The sequence below is a fragment of the Apiospora aurea genome, assembly GCF_038362705.1.
Source record: "Apiospora aurea strain CBS 24483 chromosome Unknown utg000005l_segment0_segment0, whole genome shotgun sequence".
NCBI classification, from domain to species: Eukaryota; Fungi; Ascomycota; class Sordariomycetes; order Amphisphaeriales; family Apiosporaceae; genus Apiospora; species Apiospora aurea.
In genome coordinates this window covers 1609733-1628185 of record NW_027117392.1, presented here as the reverse complement: position 1 = coordinate 1628185, position 18453 = coordinate 1609733, and the positions used below count along the sequence as shown (strand labels likewise).

Genomic DNA, 18453 nt, shown 5'->3' with positions numbered 1-18453 from the left:
ACAGGATGTCACTTTGTCGTTATTCCGGAGTTATTACGGGGGCCACAAAGGGGTCTTATTATTAGGACAACCTCAACTTCTTATTAGGGCAGGTAGTCTCTCGTTCGAAGAAAGTATAACATAAAGCAATAAAGTAATCAGAAAATATGGAATGGCTTCCGCTAAACCCCCAAGCAAAAGCCGCCCCCTCAAAAAGGGCTGGGAGTTGAGTGGCCCTTCCCAACAACCCCAGATCGAAGCAATCCATGACAAGTCCTTTACGCCTTGCGGAAGACGGCCCATTCCACGTCGGAGAGTTCGCAATGCGCCACGCCACGCGCCCCGATCCTCCCCGTCTTACTGTTCTTGAATCTCATGGTCGCGTCGAAGACGAGGTCGTGGGCGTCGGTGGACCCGAAGAAGAAGTTGGCCTTGCCGCCTTTGGTCACCGGGCGCACCCCCAAGGCGCAACTGCCATATGACCACAGCTGTGTGTAGATCTTGGGATCACCTTGGTTCACTGTTATGGGACACAACACATATTAGTATCGGGCTCTTCTCTCTTCCAAACAACAAGGATGGGAGTGTAGAGTGCGACTGTGCCAGAGGGCGAATAGGGACTTACCGAACCAACCGTAATGACCGTTCCCAAATTTGGCGGCGAGTGCCAGGCAGTCGTCGGCCAGAGGCGACTCCATGCTGGTCTCGCCAATCCATGTCGTGTAGGTGCATTTGTCCTCATACTGTTGGCCCTGGAGAATATCGATGGCCAGGGCGGCGGGGGCGAGCAGAGCCCAGAGCCCGAGGACGCGAGCATATGAGAGCATCATTGTTTCGAGTTTGTACGTGAAGTATGTTAAGTAAGAATGGGTGTATGTATATGCTTTGGAAAAAGATGTGAGTTGTGTTACCGTATGTGGAGTGGTCTCTGCAAGTCCGAGGGCGACCAGGCTCTCTTTATAGGGCCATCTTTGTTCGTGACATCTGAATGCGGCTTCACTTGTCGGCATAGTAGATAGTAACCGTCAATATCCATATAGGGGCAATTGTCTTTGAACGCTAATCTTTAGGTCATGGGACCTCTTCAGGTCATTGCTATGTTTGCTTCCAAATCAATCCCTTTTGCCATCTCTCCTTGCTCGGCCGTACGCCGCGATGCGAGGGATGCGGCTATGCTGGGGACTTTGCCACCTTACAACTCCAAAGATACCAGGAAACAAAGAACCTGTAAAAGAAAGAAAAGGCTATGCAATTTCAGAAGACTCTTGGGTTTGTTCACAAAGAGCGTATCACCAGCCAAACTTCTCGACGCTGAGTCTTACCTTGGCGCCCTCCTTGACAGCAAGGGCACATGCGTTCCTCGCAGCTCGGTTGAGGTTGTCCGGTCCCGAAACGACGATTCCTAGCTCCTGCTTTCGAGTCTGGGTTCGGGCGCTTAGTTCGGTGAGGTAGCCTGCGATATCAGGCCGCCCAGCTTCTGCCGTGGGCCCCGGTATTGTGACGTGGATGCCGGCCTCTGCGAGCTCGTCCAGTCGCTCTTGGGGCAGCCAGCTGAGATGACTGCGCGAATGCACCGCCCACAACAGGTGTATATCTTGTCGGCCCTGCGCGACAGCAGATGGCCGATGTTGTGCGAGAGCCCAGGCAAGCGGAAACACCACGGCGATGCCCGACCCCCGGCAATGAGCACAGTACTGTCGCATGCGCGAAGCATCTCGAGCGCGCCGGGGCTCCCGTATGGCCCATCTATCCGCACAGGAACACTCGAATAGGAGCGCGAATGTTGGAGCAGGTCCCGGGTGAAGCCGTCTCGCGCTCGAATCAAAAGTGAGAGCCACGCATGTGGTGGCGTCCCCGCCTCATGTGCATCATGGCACCTTGGTGGCGCCGAGGCGATGGTGAATGGGTGGGTTTGCAATGAATGGGTACGGCCCAGCGATGGTATGGTTATGAATACATGGTCCATCGGCTTCCAACCATGCCGGATGCTGTGTAGTAGCCAGGGGGAAAGCGGCTGGTCGGGTTGGTGAAGCATGCTCCAGTTCGCCGATAGAAGCAATGTTTGCCCATCCTCCAACACCTCCAAGTCGGCCGTGAAGGATTCAGACTTGAGACTCAGACGCCAGACCAGACGGTCAATCAGGAAGATGGCCAGAGAGACCAAGACGTAAGGCCGGCTGGTGAAGAAGTGCAGATACAAGAATGCCAAAGCCGCGACTTGGAGTATCACATGTGACGCGAGGAACAATTCGTAGCAGCGGGCGCGAAAGCTGGCCAGCGAAGTGGCATAGAGCAGTTCGTAAGCAACAAGGGAGCCCATACCTAGGAGGTTGCGTTGCTCTATCAAGAAATCCCAAAGACCGCCAACGAGTAGCCAAGTCGGACAACACCAGACTTGCCATGCCACGAAAGCGGCGGTGTGGGCGAACGCGGCGAAACACATGAGCTCGCCGACACGGCGATGGAAGATGTTGAGCGACTCGTAAGAATAGCCCGTGAGGAAGCTTAGAGGCTGGTTCTTGGCGGCAAGGAGGTAGAGCAAAGGCAAGTTGACAATGAAGACATAGCCGATCCGGTCGGCAAAGGCGAAGAAGTACTTGGGCTCTAGGGGGCTCTGGAAGAACTGGAAGAAGACGTTGAGGGCGATGTATGCTAGCACGAAAAGCGACGTCTCATTGGGAGGTAGTGTACGGTTGACGAAGGGAACAGGGCGCGGTTGGTACATGAGCCATGCCTGTATCGTGCTGGACAGGCTTCGATGACCTGGCCGCGCTGTGGAAGCCAGCAACGGTTGCCGCTCAAGGTCCACGTCCAGCTTGGCCGAGTCCCGAGGCGATCGGGTGCCTTGCAAGGTAGTGCTCGACGACGAAGATGGCAACTTGCGTGCTCGCTCCGAGGAACTGGGGGCATGAGCTCTGCCGTTCCATCCTGCCTGGTCTCGACGTTTCGTGACGAAGTGGCGAACCGTGAATCCGGCCAGTACGACGGCCAATACGAGGTTGTAGCAAGCAACTATGTCCCGTCCATGCAGGATGTGATAGATGAGGATCCGGACATACTCGACCTTGTCGGGGTCGTCTGTAAAGTCGGTGATGACGACCTCGACAGCGCCTGGAGACGGAGGAGACTTGGCGTATCGCAGGCTTGTGCGGAGGAGATCCCGAGCCCACGGCGTAGCAGTTTCGTCCATGACCGCCGACGTTGCGCTCTTTCGGCTGCGGTGTGATGCGACTTGTACGCAAGCAGACGACTTGAGCAGGCGGGTCCATATTTGTACCTGATGGAAAGCAGGGGCTAGACGTCTTCTCTTCGCTGCCCTGCTGACTCCGATGGCCGCAATGATTTCTTCTTGGTTTCGGTACGCTTTCGGTTTCATCTTATCAATCTAATCAGCGGTGGGGAAGACCCATCATTCCGGATGCGCTAGGGGCCTTCTAGGCAGTGACTAGGCCCTTTGGCCCTATGTATACCGCCTAACCGCCTGGCCTGGGCAGTCAAGCAGTGGATAATGCCAGTGGTTGGAACCATTTTGGGGGGGCAGTCTTGTGACGTGTTGACGGGGCACGTCCTGGGCCTAACGACGATAGGCCCCGTTTAGGTGGTAATCGCCCGGATGCTGGGCTGTCATTTACTTGCTCAATTGCTCTCATCCGTCGGTTAGTTCAAGTTGATTGACCTGGGGACTACCAGCCGCGACTTTCGCCAACAACCGGTGGTACACTTTCAAGTAGAGAAAGGCAACGAGCAGCAACGGTTGGTATGGAATATTCCGAGTGTGGTCTGATTAAAGGAATGACTGGCAAGTACATATCATATAAGTATTTATATATGCGCCCCCGATACCAAATGTTTAAGCATTACTGGCCTGTTTCCTGCCCCATATAGAAACCCTCCATTGATTGATCCGTGTATTCATTCATTCATCCATTCGTCCGTCCATCGTCCATCCACCATAGTGACGCGTTGACAAGTCTGGCCTCCTCAACCGCTCGCTTTTTAAGGAAGAGCAGCGGGGGTGTACTTCTGGTCGGGAACGACGGGCACGCCGTTCTTGAGCTGCTTGTCCTGGTAGGCCGGGTAGACGATGAGCTTCTTGGACTCGTTGACGACGGCGAGGGTGGTGAAGCCGTTGTCCTTGCCGAACTGGTCGCTCCAGCCCGTGGTCACGCGGTAAGGGCCGCACCACTGGGGCTCCTTGACGTCCGTCTGCGACGCCGGCTTGCCCTTGGCGGTGACCTTGCAGGTCTGCACCGCGACGCCGGGCGTGTTGGTGTTGATCTTGAACTCCCAGTCGCACGACGTGTCTTCGGCGTTGCACGTCCGCTTCAGCGACTCAATGGTCCACTCGCCCGAAGCCATCATGGACTTGCTGGCGGTAGGGGCTGCAAGGGCGGCGGTGGCGAAGAGGGCGCTGACGAGACTGGTGTAAAGCATGGTGGCGGTTGGTGTTAATGTTTCGTTTGGTGTTTTGGGGGGGGAGTTGAGTAGAGGTTATTGATATCAAAGGGCCTTACAGAGAGTGTCGGTGGAGGGTTATATGTGAGTGATGGGATGAGATGAGATCCTGATGATGATAGCGATCGATCCCCACCATGAGGGAATGAGGAGGCGCTTTATATATCCAAGATCCCAGAGGGATGGCCATGCAATTCTTCGCCGTCTACATCATCCCGAACATACCGCCTCTTCGCTTCTCTCCGTCGCTGGGGAGATCGTCGAACGAGCTGAAGCCCTGGGCCCAGAACGACAACGTTGCATCTGCCCTGTACCGTGCCCGTATACGTGCATATGTGCGTGCGTATACGAAGCGAAAGCGAAGGCCAGCCCAGGCCGCCAAGTGTCAAGCCGGCGTATCCTCTGCCTGCTGCGCTGTCTTCTCCTCATTCAACCACACCACTCAGCCCACCCCACCGTCGTTAGGTCTTACGTCTTACGGGCGGGGTGGCTTGCCAAGGTTGCGGCTCGTCGGCAGCAGACCGGGGCGGAAGGGACACGAGATGATCGGCACTCAGCTGATCTCGTATCCCCCCAAGAAGCGCAGAAGCGGGTTTCACTGGGCCTACCTTCGGGCGACTAAGTTCATGGAGGTACATATAGGAGAGCCGGGGAGTTGGGAGCCTAGACAACATTGAACTATCGATTGCCCGATCCAGAAGCCACTCCAAAACGGGGCCGTTGCACTTGGATCTGTCGGCCGGTAGTCCGCTGTCTTCAGCTGCTGTCTTAAAATGTATGTGCCCGCCTACTGCCCGATCTGGCATTCGCGCCCGCTTACGCCCTCGTCACGGCACTACCGCACCACATCATGGGCAAGGCGAACAGAGGACACAAAAAGAAGCCCATCCGATGGGCTACCTAGTCAACAATAATACGAACAATTGCTACCTTGTTCTGCATTCTCCTTCTCCACAATTACTCCGTTTTCTAGAAAGAGAAGAATGCCCAGGTAAGTACTTACTCAACCTGGCCCGACCACGGGACGCTGGCGATGACGCTGGCTGGGCGGAACAAAGGGAACCTGGTGGAGGCACTTGCGGCTAAAGCCGGCCGGCACGGAGAAATGCCGCCGCTGTTTCTATTTTGGGCAAAGACATTTGTCAACGAATTGACGTGTCGCATGTTAGACAGCGTCGTCTTAGTGCTATAGTCTCATCCTCCTTGACTCTACTGCTTGCTTGCTATACAGGTAGGTAAGCTCTCATCTGGCGTGGCATCAGCCAGAGCCGTCGACAACTCCTGCTTTACTGGGAGAACTTGTATCCCCCGCGGCAATACTCTTCGTACACCTCCCTCGGCAGCTGGCACGGGTCGCCATTGCCATCGTAGACTGTAACAGCATCGACACCATCAAAATTGTCACCCTGCACAGCCCGATCATCGCTACTATTCTCTTCGTTGCTAGCCTCTTCTTCGTCGCTACTGATGCCATTTGGCTGTGGTAAAGGCTTAGGTAGATCTCCGGGGAGCATGCCGAACGTGACATCAGCGTACTGCCCCTCAGGGCACTGATCTAGACCGGGATAAGCCTCCATCATCGCCAAGAGACGGTCGACGCCCGTCTTTTTGAGGGTATTCGGAGAGACTGCTAGCCCCCCGCCTGACTTCTCTAAGGTCCAGGCGGACTCGCTGCCATAGCGTGTACGACAAGGCTGGCCCACGGCTGCAGATCGAGGGCTGTCACGGAAGGGTCCTGCGCTATGAAACGGACGAGTTCCCTGTGTGTGAGAGTCGCCGTATCGAGCCCGTATAATCTCTGCGCGAAGCGGTTTCGCCAGCACAACAGGGTCGGCCCCAGAAAGTGCCACACCGAACGGAGCAGGCAGTCAATGGGCGGCGGTAGGGTTGCATCGTGGCCTTGGGAGAGCTGCTCGTCCTTCATATTTTCCAGGAGAAGTTTGCCGCACTTCAAAACTCGCATGCTCGCCAACTCCACTTGCGCAGCATAGATGTCTTCGGCGCGGGCGGCTTGGGATGCACGCCCTGCCGCATCAAGGCGCGCGGCCGCGACGACATCGAAGCCGAAGCTGCAGCGCTTGCACTCGGGCCGCGAAGCACCTGAGCCGTACCCGTGGCTACAGCCATGGAGTATCTGGTAGTACGAACGGGGCACGTCGTCATTGTTGTCATCAGACGCGGCAATACTCGTCGTCAGATGGTAGGAAAAGGGACATTCCCCAGTCGGGCCACCGATCTGCTGGCTGAGCAGGTCTTGTAGCGGACTAGGATACTTCGGGCGGGCGGCTGGTTTCTCCTGACCTCCAAGCTGCAGCTTTTCAAATGGCGTTTCCTAGGAGCCAGGGTGCCCTAGAGGGTTTGCACCTAGCGTAAGCAGCGTACGCACAGCCTTGACGTTGCCATTGAAGCACGCGTAGCCCAGTGCCGTTCGTCGCGCGAGGGGAGGATGGCCGGCACCGGAGTTGGGTGGTAGATTGTGTTGATCAAATGCGTTGATGTCGATGCCGTACGAGACGAGGGCCCAGATGAGACTGGGCGACGTGGAGGGGGTGTCACAATGCCAATGGAGCGCATTGTAGCCCTTGAAGATCTCGTTTATGTCATCTCCGTCATCGTTCATAGCCTCGTGTACCTCCTCTCCATTCGTGGCAAGGAATAACGAGGGTATTTCCTCAAGGTCAAAAGCCATGGCTTCACCTCCAGGGTTGTTGCGATGAGAATTCTGAGCCCGGCTACTCATGATACCGACTTTGGGATACTGTATCGATATAGACCAACGTTGAATGTGTAGTAGAGCTGCCAGTTTGCCATGTAGTAGAGCTGACGATTGAACATATGGTGTAGTTGTCATATATGACGAAGGATGTCTGTATTGAGAGTAGCTCCCTTTATCACGCCGGGCACAATAGTTATGCGACACGGGATGGCTGACAGTGTGTGCATAGGAAAGCGCGAGTGTGAACATTGACAATGTGGTATGTCAAGTATAGCAATAGCCGCCCGACTTCTTGACAATGGTCTCAGAGGCCATTTTTAGTAAGAGCGTCCCCCGTAGCTTCCACTTGGATTCCAGGCATTTCGCACTAGAATCTGATCTGCAGACCGCCGCTCAGCACCTCCCTCATCATAGCTTGGCCTGTGAGTGGTTCCAGTAGATGGGCTCTCCAAACTCAATCTCGGCGTCTTCCATCTTCAAGCCCAATTGCCATCGTCCTAATCCTGGCCAGAAGTTCTCGTAGCCAGCTCGTGGCACCTCCTTCTCGCTTTTCTGGCTCATGTCTACCCAAGCGATGCAGGCCTTTCTCGCCTTCTGCCCAGGGGAGACTTTGCACCAGTGCTCCGTACCCGGTAGCTCCTGCTGGCTACCATCCCCAGTCGGGAGCGGCGGCTGCACCAGGGATGCGTCGATTCCAATGTACTTCAAGAAGTTCAATGACAACGGAAACGACGGGGCCCACTTCAAGGGCTGGATCGTGGCTTGGAAGAAGGGACTTTCGCTCGCCTGGGTCTCGGCAAGGTCACCAGTGGTATCGTGCGGGTAGACCTTGACCGTTGTTGAACCATCGAGCAGGTCATTGAACTCGAATCGCGCAAGGTGTTTCGGTATGTTCCAATCTGCAGCCGCACCCGTGTCAGCGGACCGTTGCACCGCGTAAGGCTAGGTAGGAAGTCGAGGGACGCGAAAGAGACAAACTCACTCTTCCTTCCGTTCCAGCACGTATACTTCTGCGAGACGTAGATCCGGGTGATGCGCGCATTTCTCTTCGTCTTGACCTGGCCGTTCTCCTCTGTCTGGTATTTGAAGAAACCGGGACAGACAATGAGCTCGTCATAGGGCCCGACCGGGCTTTCCGTGTAGCGAATGATCTGGAATTGGCTGATACCACCAAGATGTTCCCCCGATTGCGCAGGGTCGGAGAAGTCGGATTCGGCCTCGAGTGGTGAGTAGGCGAAATCCGGCAGTTTACTGGCTTGCGCCCAGAAACTGATCATGTATATCGTACCCTTGAGCTTCCATGGTGCCGGAACCAGCACAATTGGTTTGTCTTCCATGGTAGTCGGATGGGGTCGCGGCGAGAGGCAGGGAAATGACGGGATTAAGCCTCTGGGGTGGACGGCGTAGCTGAGGCTTGTTGGGAACGATTATGATTGCTGCTCCTGCTGTCAATGAAGCCTTCGTCGCATCAATGATAGGTAGTGGTACTCCAATCCAGCTTATGACGTGTGGGCGATGATGTATGTATGTACGGAGAGAGCTCCGCCGGCGATTAGAACTACCTATAGGGTCGCCATCAGCTTTCCCCGATTTGCCCAGTTTCCCCAGGAAGGGGTTCTGGACAGTGCTGGTTTCCGGTGTCGTCCTGGGCGTGGCACCAGGGGAGCGCGCACAGCGTGGTTTCCGTGGCAGGTGAAGGTGGGGGAGAAGTCATTCGTCCTCGGCCCTCGGGATGCCTGCCACTGCTGCTGCCACTGTTGCTGCCAATCTTATCTGTCACAGCTTTATGTGGGTCGTGGGTCGTGGCGGACGCCTCAATCAACGGCCATGACAGCATCAGCAACACAGCATCATGGCAGAACCCTTGCCTTATTTCATGCCTCCGATTCTGGGCCAATTCTGTCTAGGGTAGTGTCCTCCAGTAATGCCTGTGTAGCTGCGTATGGATATATGCATGTTACTGTCCGCTTTGCTTGCCATTGCTTCCAGGTCTTACAGTGGTATAGTCTGACAAAGCTGGTACATCGTAGACGTTATGCGAGACGGCGCTCGAGAGGCTCAACCAGAGATCTCTGAGATGGCATCAGGAAAAGGAATTTTCACCAATATCATCGTGATACTTTGAAAAAAAAAATGAAAACGCTGCCATGGTCCTGAGTACAAACATGCGAGATGGTCATGTCGACATTTTGGCGATGAATTGATTGGTGGGGGCGTCGGAGAGTCGGAGGGTCGGAGCGGAGGGTCGGATGGTCGGGCGACGAAAGAACAAGAGAATCCCACTCAACACTCAGCAATGGCCTTAAACATATCATCCGACAATATTGATGAACTTGTCTTCAGAGTCGTACATGGCCAGTTTTGCACCATGTCCGACGAATCTCCTCAGAACGGCATAGGCGACAACTCGTCACGATCCTCCACGCCTCGAAGCCGGCCTCGCCCGCCCCTGAATCGCCGACGAGACAAGCCTCAACTGAGCTGCAACCTTTGCCGCCGACGGAAGTGAGTGTTTGTAAATTGTCTCGGTGAACACGTGTTGATCTCACCTCCCCATAGATTACGCTGTGACAGGCACCAGCCATGTGGAACTTGCTCAAGGAGGAACTTGGAATGCATTTACGCAAATGCTCCTCCACCAGATGGTGGAAGACAAGATGATACACCCACCGGCTCTCCATACACTGGTATCCAAGACAGAGTATCCCAGTTGGAGAATTTGATTGGGGATCTGATACACCGTGGTACAAGCGACGCTCACCCATCGAGACCCTCTGGGTCTCTCAACCCACCATCATCAAACACCAACAAGGGAGGTATAGCGAGATATGGCGCTTCCGGGGTGGGGACGGCACCCAACGATCTCGATCCAGGAAGGTTGAGCTTACAATCATGCACCTGGGTAAACTCGAATCGTAGGCGTTATTCCTGTCTTGCCCCTCTCGACACGCTTGCAGCTTTGATGCCCGCTGACCACATACCTTGTACCGCCACAGATTGGTCTGTCCTTCTTGATGGTATATCGGAGGGCAGAGAGCAGAGGTCGGATATTAGTCAGGCCCCCGCGGAATCAGATCATTCAAGCCATCCCTCGTCTCCGGGGCCGAAGCTCTTCTATAGCTGCCCGCCCGCCACTCGAGCAGATATTGTAGCATCACTGCCACCAAGGAGAACTTCAGATCGCCTCGTTTCTGCTTTCTTCAACTTTCTGGACTCAGCTGCAGGTGCGTAAAGCAAGGATTCTGGTTACCAAGGCATCGGCAGTGACTAACCATTCTATATGCGGTTCACAGCTGCGATTGTTCACAGCGGGGAATTTCTCAATGCCGTAAGTCAACGCCGAAATTGACTGACTTGCGTCATGTTTGTCTCAGCTGACCGAATACAGTACAAGAGATTCTGGAACGACCCGTCATCGGTTTCCATTATCTGGATAAGTATGCTGTATTCTGTCTTTTGCATCGCCTCTCGCGTCCAACACGCCGTGAGCTTCCAGAGGGACCGGTCCACACAAGAACAGGAAAAGCCTACCCTAGAGACCACATCTGGCTACCGAGAAAAAGCCGTTCAGGCACTTATGCTTGGTCAGTATAGCAAGGGCGGTCCTTATGTTGTCGAGGCGCTACTGGCTTATTTTACTGCCGAACATTTCACGAGCATGGATTCCCAAATCGAGTCATGGCTCATACTTAGCGTCACAGTCAACATTGCGATGCGTCAAGGCTACCACCGCGACCCCAGACACTTCCCACAGCTTTCTCCCTACGAGGGTGAAATGAGAAGACGAGTCTGGGCTACTCTTTACCAAGTCGACCTAAGCATATCTGTGCAAATGGGGATGCCAAAGTTGATCCGCGACAATGTCTCGGACACTCGACTGCCAGGCAATTATTCGGACAACGATTTTGACTCTTCAACAACCCAGCTGCCAGCTCCGAGAGCTGAGACAGATGTGACACCATTACTGTACACAATCGCAAAGACCCGGCTCGTGAGGGTCATTGGCATGATTATGGAACATGTTGCAGAGGTCCAAATGCCCTCTTATGAAGAAGTTCTTCGTATTGATGCCATTCTGGACGATGTATATGCAAACGTACCAGACGTCTTCCGATGGGAGGGCATGTCTGAATCCATCCTGTCGAGCACCGCGGTTGTCAGTCAGAAGTTCTTCTTGCATACCATCTACCAAAAGAGCAAACTGTTACTTCACCGCCAGTATATCCCATCCCAGGGGCAGCAACAAGAATCGGGGGGAGTACGAATATTCCCGAAAAAGGGCACTGGAGGCCGGGCTGGCAATCCTCAGACTTCATCACATCATTGTGGAGGAGAGCAAACCACATGGGCAACTATACTCAAGACAGTTTATGTTCAACTCTTTGGTCAGCCATGATTTATTCGCTGGGGCCCTTGCCGTCTGTTTTTACCTTCAGCATCATCGGACCAGTGTGGAGTTCGAGAAGCTCCAGGAAACTAAGAGACTTCTACGGAAATCACAAGGCCTTTGGATCGAAGCCAGTTCGACGTCGGTTGAGGCTGCTAAAGCGGCCGAAGCCTTACGCATATTCCTGAATCGGCTCGACGAGGAGACACTCGCTCAACAAGATCCAGAGGACGCAGGTTCTACGCCAGCCTTTTCCACGCCTGATCTGATGCCATCTGAAGTCTTCCAAGGTGAGTGAGGCAGACAGCCCTAGAGACTGGTGTATACACCTTTTACGAAGCGACGACTAATATGATCTAGATTCTTTCTGGGATATACGCTTGCCTTTTACATACTTTTCTATGAATATGCCTGGGCGAAGAACTGAAGAGCCCGTGATGTTAATGATTGACGGTGGGCAAGAAGTCGGCACGTCAGAGTCGTGGGTGGCGACCGCTTGAAACTCTTCCATATTCTGCACTACACGGCATCCATCTTTTGATAAGGACCCAAATCTTGTTTAGTCAAGTCGTTGTTGGTTAAACATGTAGTCTCTCACAACATACCCGTGATACGGACTGAGAACGTACATATACTCTCTCCTTTTTCTTCTTCTTCTTCTTCTTCTGTTCTTTTGCTTTTCGACTCATACCAGCGCAGGCCAGCAGAAGCAAGTGACTCCAAACCGAGCAAACCCAACACATATCGACTCAAAAAGGAGGTATTATACTCTTTTGTGGCCACACATGGTATGCTCGCACGAGAAGCAGACAGGATTCAGACTGACTAATTCTTCCAGTTGCATTGCTGCGGTATACAAACTTTGAGCGCGTGATGTTGCCAGATTGGCCTGATAATAACAAAAGCGCAGGCTGTACTGTGGCAGTATTCGACAGTCATCCCTGGTAGTGGATATAAAACCTAGGATCTCGTACCATGGTGGGTGGCAGTGCATACGCTGTTTTGCGGCGCAGCACGAATTATTGCCCTGGGTTGGCCGGCCCGGTCTGGTGCGCTACGTGAGCCAAGAGGCAAAGGAGTGTGGCAATGTCCAACAGGAACGTCTGCCTAGTAATCATGGCATCATCGGCTCGCCTCAGCGTTTCGATACAATGTTAGCATTTCCCATGGTGTTCACATTGAAGGATAACTGCTGTGGTCTGCCATCTGTTGCCACTATTACCGACCGTGACTGACTCTCATCGGCGAATAAGAACTATGGCTTCGACCACAGAGCGCATTCAGACGAATTCGGATAGGAACAGTTTGTTGCTCTCCATCCTCTCCGAGACGGACCATGCAAAGCCGTCGTTGCAACAGCATGAGCTTTACCTCGGCGATCTAGAACGGCAGCTTGCTGATGCCACCAAATGGGTCAAGGAAGTGGACAAGAGGCGCCAAAAGGAGCTGAAGGAACATATGAACTATCGGGACTCGGTTGTGAAGCGCTTTGCTTATAAGGTCTCGGGAAATAAAGACAAATTTGAGGAGAAAGCGGCCAAGGAGGAGCGCGACTACTTCGACGCGCTGCAGGATGAGCACAAAGCCAAGGAACAGGAGAAGACGCTCAAAGCCCTGCTCGAGGCAGCCATGGCCCACAGGACGGAGCTGCAGGGTATGATTTCACGTCACAACTCGGCCCAGCACGACCTGGACACCATGTACGATGCTATCTTCGATGGCCCCACGCCGGACTTCCCCGAGGAGGACAGCAAGGAACAGGTGGCCAAGGAGGCGCTGCAGGCGTACCACGACGCCAAAGTCCGGGCCGAGGGCGAGATAGAGGTCATCAAGACGCTCGGAGAGGTCATGCGGCGCATGGACGAGGCGCTGTACCACATCGAAGACGCGCTGGGCCACAGCCGGATGGACATGTTTGGCGGAGGGACCATCATGGACATGATGGAACGCAGCGCCCTGCACAAGGCCGAGCTGGCGATCCAGGAGGCGCGGCGGCTCATGAAGCAGGCCCAGCGCCAGTCGAAGCGCCAGGTCACCCCGCTGCTACCTGTGCACATCGCCTCGGGCAGCATCATGAGCGACGTCGTCTTCGACAACATCTTCACCGACATGGCCTTCCACGACAAGATCAAGGCCTCGAGGGCCGAGGTGGGGCGCTGTCGCCTGGACGTCGAGTGTCAGCTCGCCGACGCCCGCAGCAGATTTCAGCGGCAGGATCAGGTGGTCCAGGAAAAGGCGCAGGCGCTCGAGACGGCTCGGGCGGAGCTTCAGCACGCTAGGGAGCTCATCTTCGAGCAAGCTACTACCGGGGCGGGTTCCGTCAAACGGGATGTCGATGGGCCTGAGAGGGAGTGAGCGAGAGAGAAAGCAGAGGCGTTTGCTTTTGGTCTATTCCTGTCTGTCTGGTGGCGTTGTAGTTTTTTTCATTATTATGATGTGATACCCAATCCCTTGCCTTACGATCCCGTCTTGATACCATGGCTGTGGGCAACTCGCTGCGCTGTTTACATCCCGAGGCCACCGCCAAGGATAGCGGATGAGGGCGTAACGGCTAGTCTGGAGCATATCATTGGAGCGGTCCTGGACAACAGGCTGCATCGTGTCGTCTCACGTGGCGGCGTGGCAGCTGCATGTCTCGGCGCTGACACCAGATTCCAACAATACCATCGAGTAGTTGGCGCCTCCGACAACGCATCGTATGCAGCTAGTGCCTCCTATCGATCGGTGCACGCGCCAAGGAAGTGAAGTACTGTGGCGGCCGGTTCGCTACGAGCCGCATACTCCCCAACACAGGACTACTAGACGCAGCAAACACGACCTCCCGCTGTTTGCTTTTTTTTCTGGTCTTCTTTTCGGTTTTCTTCTTTCCTTTTCCCGTTGCGATCCATACCGAGTTGCGTTCATATCAAGAGCAGAGCCTAGCATCATCTTGCTACGAGTTCATGCGGCAATTATAAGACAACATACCATGTCGTCCTACTTTAGGCACAGGAATTTTCGGTAGCACTAAGCTGCAGGACGATAATTAAGAGGCTGCCGCCCCAAGTTAGGCCAATCGTTGAATCGAGGCTGGCCGTTGTGGACGCCGGGGAGCCGTGGAAAAGCCCCCTGCACCTCGAAACCGGACATCCCCACATCAGCACCGGCATTTTATCAGATTCTCTAGCAACGGACGAATAAACATGAAACTCCTCCTCATGTACGTCACCGCGTCAGATTTCCTGGTGTTCGTCTGTGGGTGGGTGTGAAGATGCCGACGCGGGCTGAAGACGGGCCAAATGACTTAGCAAATCCCCGCATATACATGGTGCGAAAACAGAACAAAGCGCCGACTGTGAAGCAGTGGAAGATCCTCCGACTTTGAAAGCAGTATTGACTGCAGATTAAGGGACCTTATTTGAGACAGTGACGCAGCAGGGAGGTTCGTTGCCCGGGCAGGGCTGGTGCTTGCAGCTTAACATGCAAGATCAAGCTTGGCCTGGGCTCCACAGGAGCTGAAAGAGAGGCATGTGTGACAGGAGCCAATGGGGTCAGTCGGTCACTGGTAACAGGGGGGGATCTGACAAGAGGGGGTGGTCCCATGCTGGATTTCACGCCCTGCAGAGGAGGTACATGATCCTGAGTATACTGGATCGCATGAACCGGTCAGCGGAACTGATGGTCAGCTATTATCCACCCCCGTCTGGAAGCAATATCTAGCGCCGGACTCCCTACCTGACTGGACGGGGACAAAAGGAGATGGTGTCAGCTGAATGTGCCCAACATGGAATGTGAAGCTATGGAGTGCCAGCCACAACAAATATGACGGAACCGTGGAGTCCCCATAATCATAGTCCGGCCGATTATGCTGCTGCCCGAGGGGCAATCCCATAACAGCAAGTCAGCCTAGTTGGGTACCCTCCTCCTTAAAATGCCCTACCTCTCTTGTCCCCTCGCTCCTCGGGTCCAGCTCTGCTCCTTTTCGACATACAACCAACTGATAATTACCAGTTGAAGCCCAGCACCAGTATTGCGCCCTGTGCCACAAACCCAGCCAAACATGGAAGGCGTCAGGATTCTCCTCCTCTACCTGGCTGTCCCCAGTCTGCTATTCTCGGTGTTACAGCAGATATTATCATGGAGGAAGAAGGGCCCCAAGCGGGCCATCCCAGGCCCAAAGCAGTATCCAGTGATAGGACGCGTGCACGATCTGGATCGCTTCAGCATGTGGAAAAAGTTCAAGGAGTGGGCGGACATGTATGGACCTATCTATCGCACAAGTATGCTGGGCCAGCAGTTCATCATCGTATCAGACGAAACCATTGCACAGGAGCTACTCGTGAAGAGGGGGCACATCTACTCCGGCCGACCACAGATCAGGGCTCTCTTTAACCACAAGACGGGGCCTGGATACGTCGCCTTGATGGACCGCACTGGTGAGTCACGAAGCACCCATGCCTACATCTGTTTGCCGTGCCGAAAGCTCACTCGATGCACTCACAGATACATGGACCAAGCAACGCAAGTGGGTTCACGCGGCCATGGCCGACTTCCATCGGGCACACTTCCACGGCGTGATCGAGGAAGAGGTGAAGAGGTACCTCGCGGTATTGATGCTGGACCCGGCCAAGTTCCACGCCAACACGCGCGAGCACTGCGGCCGCATCATGAGCAGGCTCGCGTGGGACGATGCGTCGATCGGCAAGGAGAACGGCGACAGCGCCGACTGCACCCTGACCCAGATGTCCGTGTCGGGCCCTATTGTCAACACCATGACCCCCTTGTGGTCCATCCCGTGGGCCCTGAACCCCTGGAAGAAGTTCGAACGGGCCCGCGAGGATAAGCAGCGCGCCTGGTGGCTGAACTCGCTGAAGCTGGCCAAGCAGCGCTATCTGAGCGGCAACCTGCCCGTGGAGACATGGTCGTTCCGCTACCTCGACAACCTCTACAAGGGCGGAAATACGACCCTCGAGCAGAGCGATAAGGACGAGGAGTTCGCGAGCTGCATGTTGGGCTTCCACAACCTCGTTGGCGTCGTCACGATATGTGGCCCGATGCAGTTCTTCCTGATGGCCATGACGTTGAATCCAGGTATGACGAGCAGGCATATGGTAATTGCTATTGCACTGCTGACCACGGCATCATATAGAATGGCAGGAGAAAGCTCAAGAAGAGATCGATCGCGTTTGTGGCGACCGGATGCCTACGACGGCTGACTCGCCCAATCTACCGACAGTCAGAGCCTGCCTCAAGGAGACGCTACGCTGGCGCTCTGGTGTACCTCTCGGTATGTTTGTACCTTGATCATTTTCTCGCTCATGGTGCCATCCCCCGATGCTAACTTAAGAACCAGGTGTCCCACACCAAGCCGAGAAAGACGACGAGTATATGGGCGAGAAGATTGCTGCCGGGACTATCGTCCTTGCGTGCGAATGGTACGTTACACCCTCTTCCGCCTTTTTTTCTTCCTCCCAGCAGAGAGATAGTATACTCACGCGTTTCTTTACAGGAGCATGAACCGCGTCCCTGAGGTGTACCCGGACCCTGAGAACTACCACCCGGAGCGGTACCTGGAGCCCGGCTGGCCGACGTACCAGGAGCCACTGAGTCGGTACCCGAACTTCCGCGAAGGCAAAGGCATGCACACGTTCGGCTGGGGCCGGCGGACGTGCCTGGGCCAGCACATTGTCGACGACGAGATGTTTGTCTCGGGCGCCGCGGCTCTGTGGGCCTTCAACCTGAGCAAGAAACGCTGCCCCTCGACGGGGGAGGAGATCGACTTCGACAGCGAGGCCACCAACGCCCACGTCATCCTCGAGCCCCTGCCCTTCCCCATGGATATCAACCCCCGGAGCGACGAGCGCGCCGCCCAGGTCCTCGCGGGCTATGCCGGGGTTCGAGACAAGTTGAAGGTTTAGATTTGGCGAGTTTGCTGTATTGGAGATTGTTTTGTTTGTGTATTCCAGATGGCCACGGGGTGGCTCCAGGGTGAATTTCTTGAAACTTGTTCATCGATGCGAGCATTAGAAATAACTGAGCTGGGTTTTCGAGGTGGACAGAGTTTGTGTCCATGTCACATTACAAACCACATATTATGTATTATTGTACCCGAAACTGCCTTAGCATGCCCACTCGGTGTTCTTGTGATTCTAGTTTCCCCTAACAAACACCCATGACTAAGGCACACATGTTGGGCAGGCGGGCCCAGTGTCGTTTCGTCTTACTTCTGGTTATTTATAGTCAATACTGCTTCTATTCGAATCTCAAGAACGGCTCCGTTGCTAATATGCCGTGACCTGGAACCAATAAAAAGCAAAGAGCCTTGCCGCCTCCAGGCTCCTCGTGCTGAAACTGCGAAATAGTGCCTGGTTTGCGATCATGCTCCCCATCGAGGAGGTCCTTCCTCCCATTCGCTGATAATTATATCAACTCAAGGGTCTGAGGGCTTCCTTGCCTAGGTATGAGACGTTGCTGGTAGCCAGGGCCGCACAAGAGACAGCGGATAGGAAGAGCGCTACGGAACAGTGGAGGCCATCGTATATCCTTCTTACTTAAGCAAGCAGTCGGCAGCTCCACCTACCCCAATGAGTCTAGACCTGGTGCCGAGCACAGCGTGCGTGCGTGTGGAAACGTTTGTATAAATCGCAAATCAAGGAGGCCCAGTCGGCCTCGTTTCGCCAGGTGGGCGGTGAAACTAGCATGCCAAGGACCTGGGCTTCACGAGCCAAGACGGAGGGTCCTCCGGTAACGACGAGGGCAAGCTTCTCTTGGCAACCCGCACTCATTGTAGATCCACAGTAGCTGGCGTATGGTGAGGTCGGGGAGTGCCTTGTTCTTCGACAATTTCTGTTGGCTTGCCTTGTGTTCTGTTTGTTTAGTATGCTCTGGTGGTTGAGATGCTAATTATACTCTGGATCGGTATAGCCCATCTGTATAG

At 54.6% G+C, this 18453-nt stretch overlaps 9 protein-coding genes across 9 annotated transcripts; 3 read left to right on the top strand and 6 right to left on the bottom strand.

Moving 5' to 3' along the window:
- Positions 1-257: 257 nt before the first annotated feature.
- PG986_007086 (uncharacterized protein) lies at positions 258-809 on the bottom strand (the record flags this gene model as incomplete). The annotated part of the gene is made up of 2 exons (XM_066843308.1): positions 258-499; positions 605-809. The coding sequence occupies 2 exons, from the start codon at positions 807-809 to the stop codon at positions 258-260; spliced, it is 447 nt and encodes a 148-aa protein (XP_066699420.1).
- A 459-nt stretch (positions 810-1268) lies between these two features.
- Positions 1269-3169, bottom strand: PG986_007085 (uncharacterized protein; the record flags this gene model as incomplete). Its single annotated transcript, XM_066843307.1, is given in 2 exon segments — positions 1269-1539; positions 1554-3169. The coding sequence occupies 2 exon segments, from the start codon at positions 3167-3169 to the stop codon at positions 1269-1271; spliced, it is 1887 nt and encodes a 628-aa protein (XP_066699419.1).
- An 806-nt stretch (positions 3170-3975) lies between these two features.
- On the bottom strand, positions 3976-4413 carry PG986_007084 (uncharacterized protein; the record flags this gene model as incomplete). The annotated part of the gene is made up of 1 exon (XM_066843306.1): positions 3976-4413. The coding sequence occupies one exon, from the start codon at positions 4411-4413 to the stop codon at positions 3976-3978; it is 438 nt and encodes a 145-aa protein (XP_066699418.1).
- Positions 4414-5720: 1307 nt separating this feature from the next.
- PG986_007083 (uncharacterized protein) lies at positions 5721-6011 on the bottom strand (the record flags this gene model as incomplete). The annotated part of the gene is made up of 1 exon (XM_066843305.1): positions 5721-6011. The coding sequence occupies one exon, from the start codon at positions 6009-6011 to the stop codon at positions 5721-5723; it is 291 nt and encodes a 96-aa protein (XP_066699417.1).
- Positions 6012-6085: 74 nt separating this feature from the next.
- Positions 6086-7174, bottom strand: PG986_007082 (uncharacterized protein; the record flags this gene model as incomplete). The annotated part of the gene is made up of 2 exons (XM_066843304.1): positions 6086-6742; positions 6821-7174. The coding sequence occupies 2 exons, from the start codon at positions 7172-7174 to the stop codon at positions 6086-6088; spliced, it is 1011 nt and encodes a 336-aa protein (XP_066699416.1).
- A 384-nt stretch (positions 7175-7558) lies between these two features.
- On the bottom strand, positions 7559-8487 carry PG986_007081 (uncharacterized protein; the record flags this gene model as incomplete). Its single annotated transcript, XM_066843303.1, has 2 exons — positions 7559-8049; positions 8133-8487. 2 exons carry the CDS (start codon positions 8485-8487, stop codon positions 7559-7561), a joined length of 846 nt encoding a protein of 281 aa, XP_066699415.1.
- A 1031-nt stretch (positions 8488-9518) lies between these two features.
- On the top strand, positions 9519-12037 carry PG986_007080 (transcriptional regulator family: Fungal Specific TF; the record flags this gene model as incomplete). The annotated part of the gene is made up of 6 exons (XM_066843302.1): positions 9519-9655; positions 9710-10374; positions 10444-10478; positions 10539-11408; positions 11518-11827; positions 11898-12037. 6 exons carry the CDS (start codon positions 9519-9521, stop codon positions 12035-12037), a joined length of 2157 nt encoding a protein of 718 aa, XP_066699414.1.
- Positions 12038-12794: 757 nt separating this feature from the next.
- Positions 12795-13892, top strand: PG986_007079 (uncharacterized protein; the record flags this gene model as incomplete). Its single annotated transcript, XM_066843301.1, has 1 exon — positions 12795-13892. One exon carries the CDS (start codon positions 12795-12797, stop codon positions 13890-13892), a length of 1098 nt encoding a protein of 365 aa, XP_066699413.1.
- A 1684-nt stretch (positions 13893-15576) lies between these two features.
- On the top strand, positions 15577-17434 carry PG986_007078 (uncharacterized protein; the record flags this gene model as incomplete). The annotated part of the gene is made up of 5 exons (XM_066843300.1): positions 15577-15952; positions 16020-16607; positions 16666-16803; positions 16870-16951; positions 17026-17434. The coding sequence occupies 5 exons, from the start codon at positions 15577-15579 to the stop codon at positions 17432-17434; spliced, it is 1593 nt and encodes a 530-aa protein (XP_066699412.1).
- Between the last annotated feature and the right edge of the window lie 1019 nt (positions 17435-18453).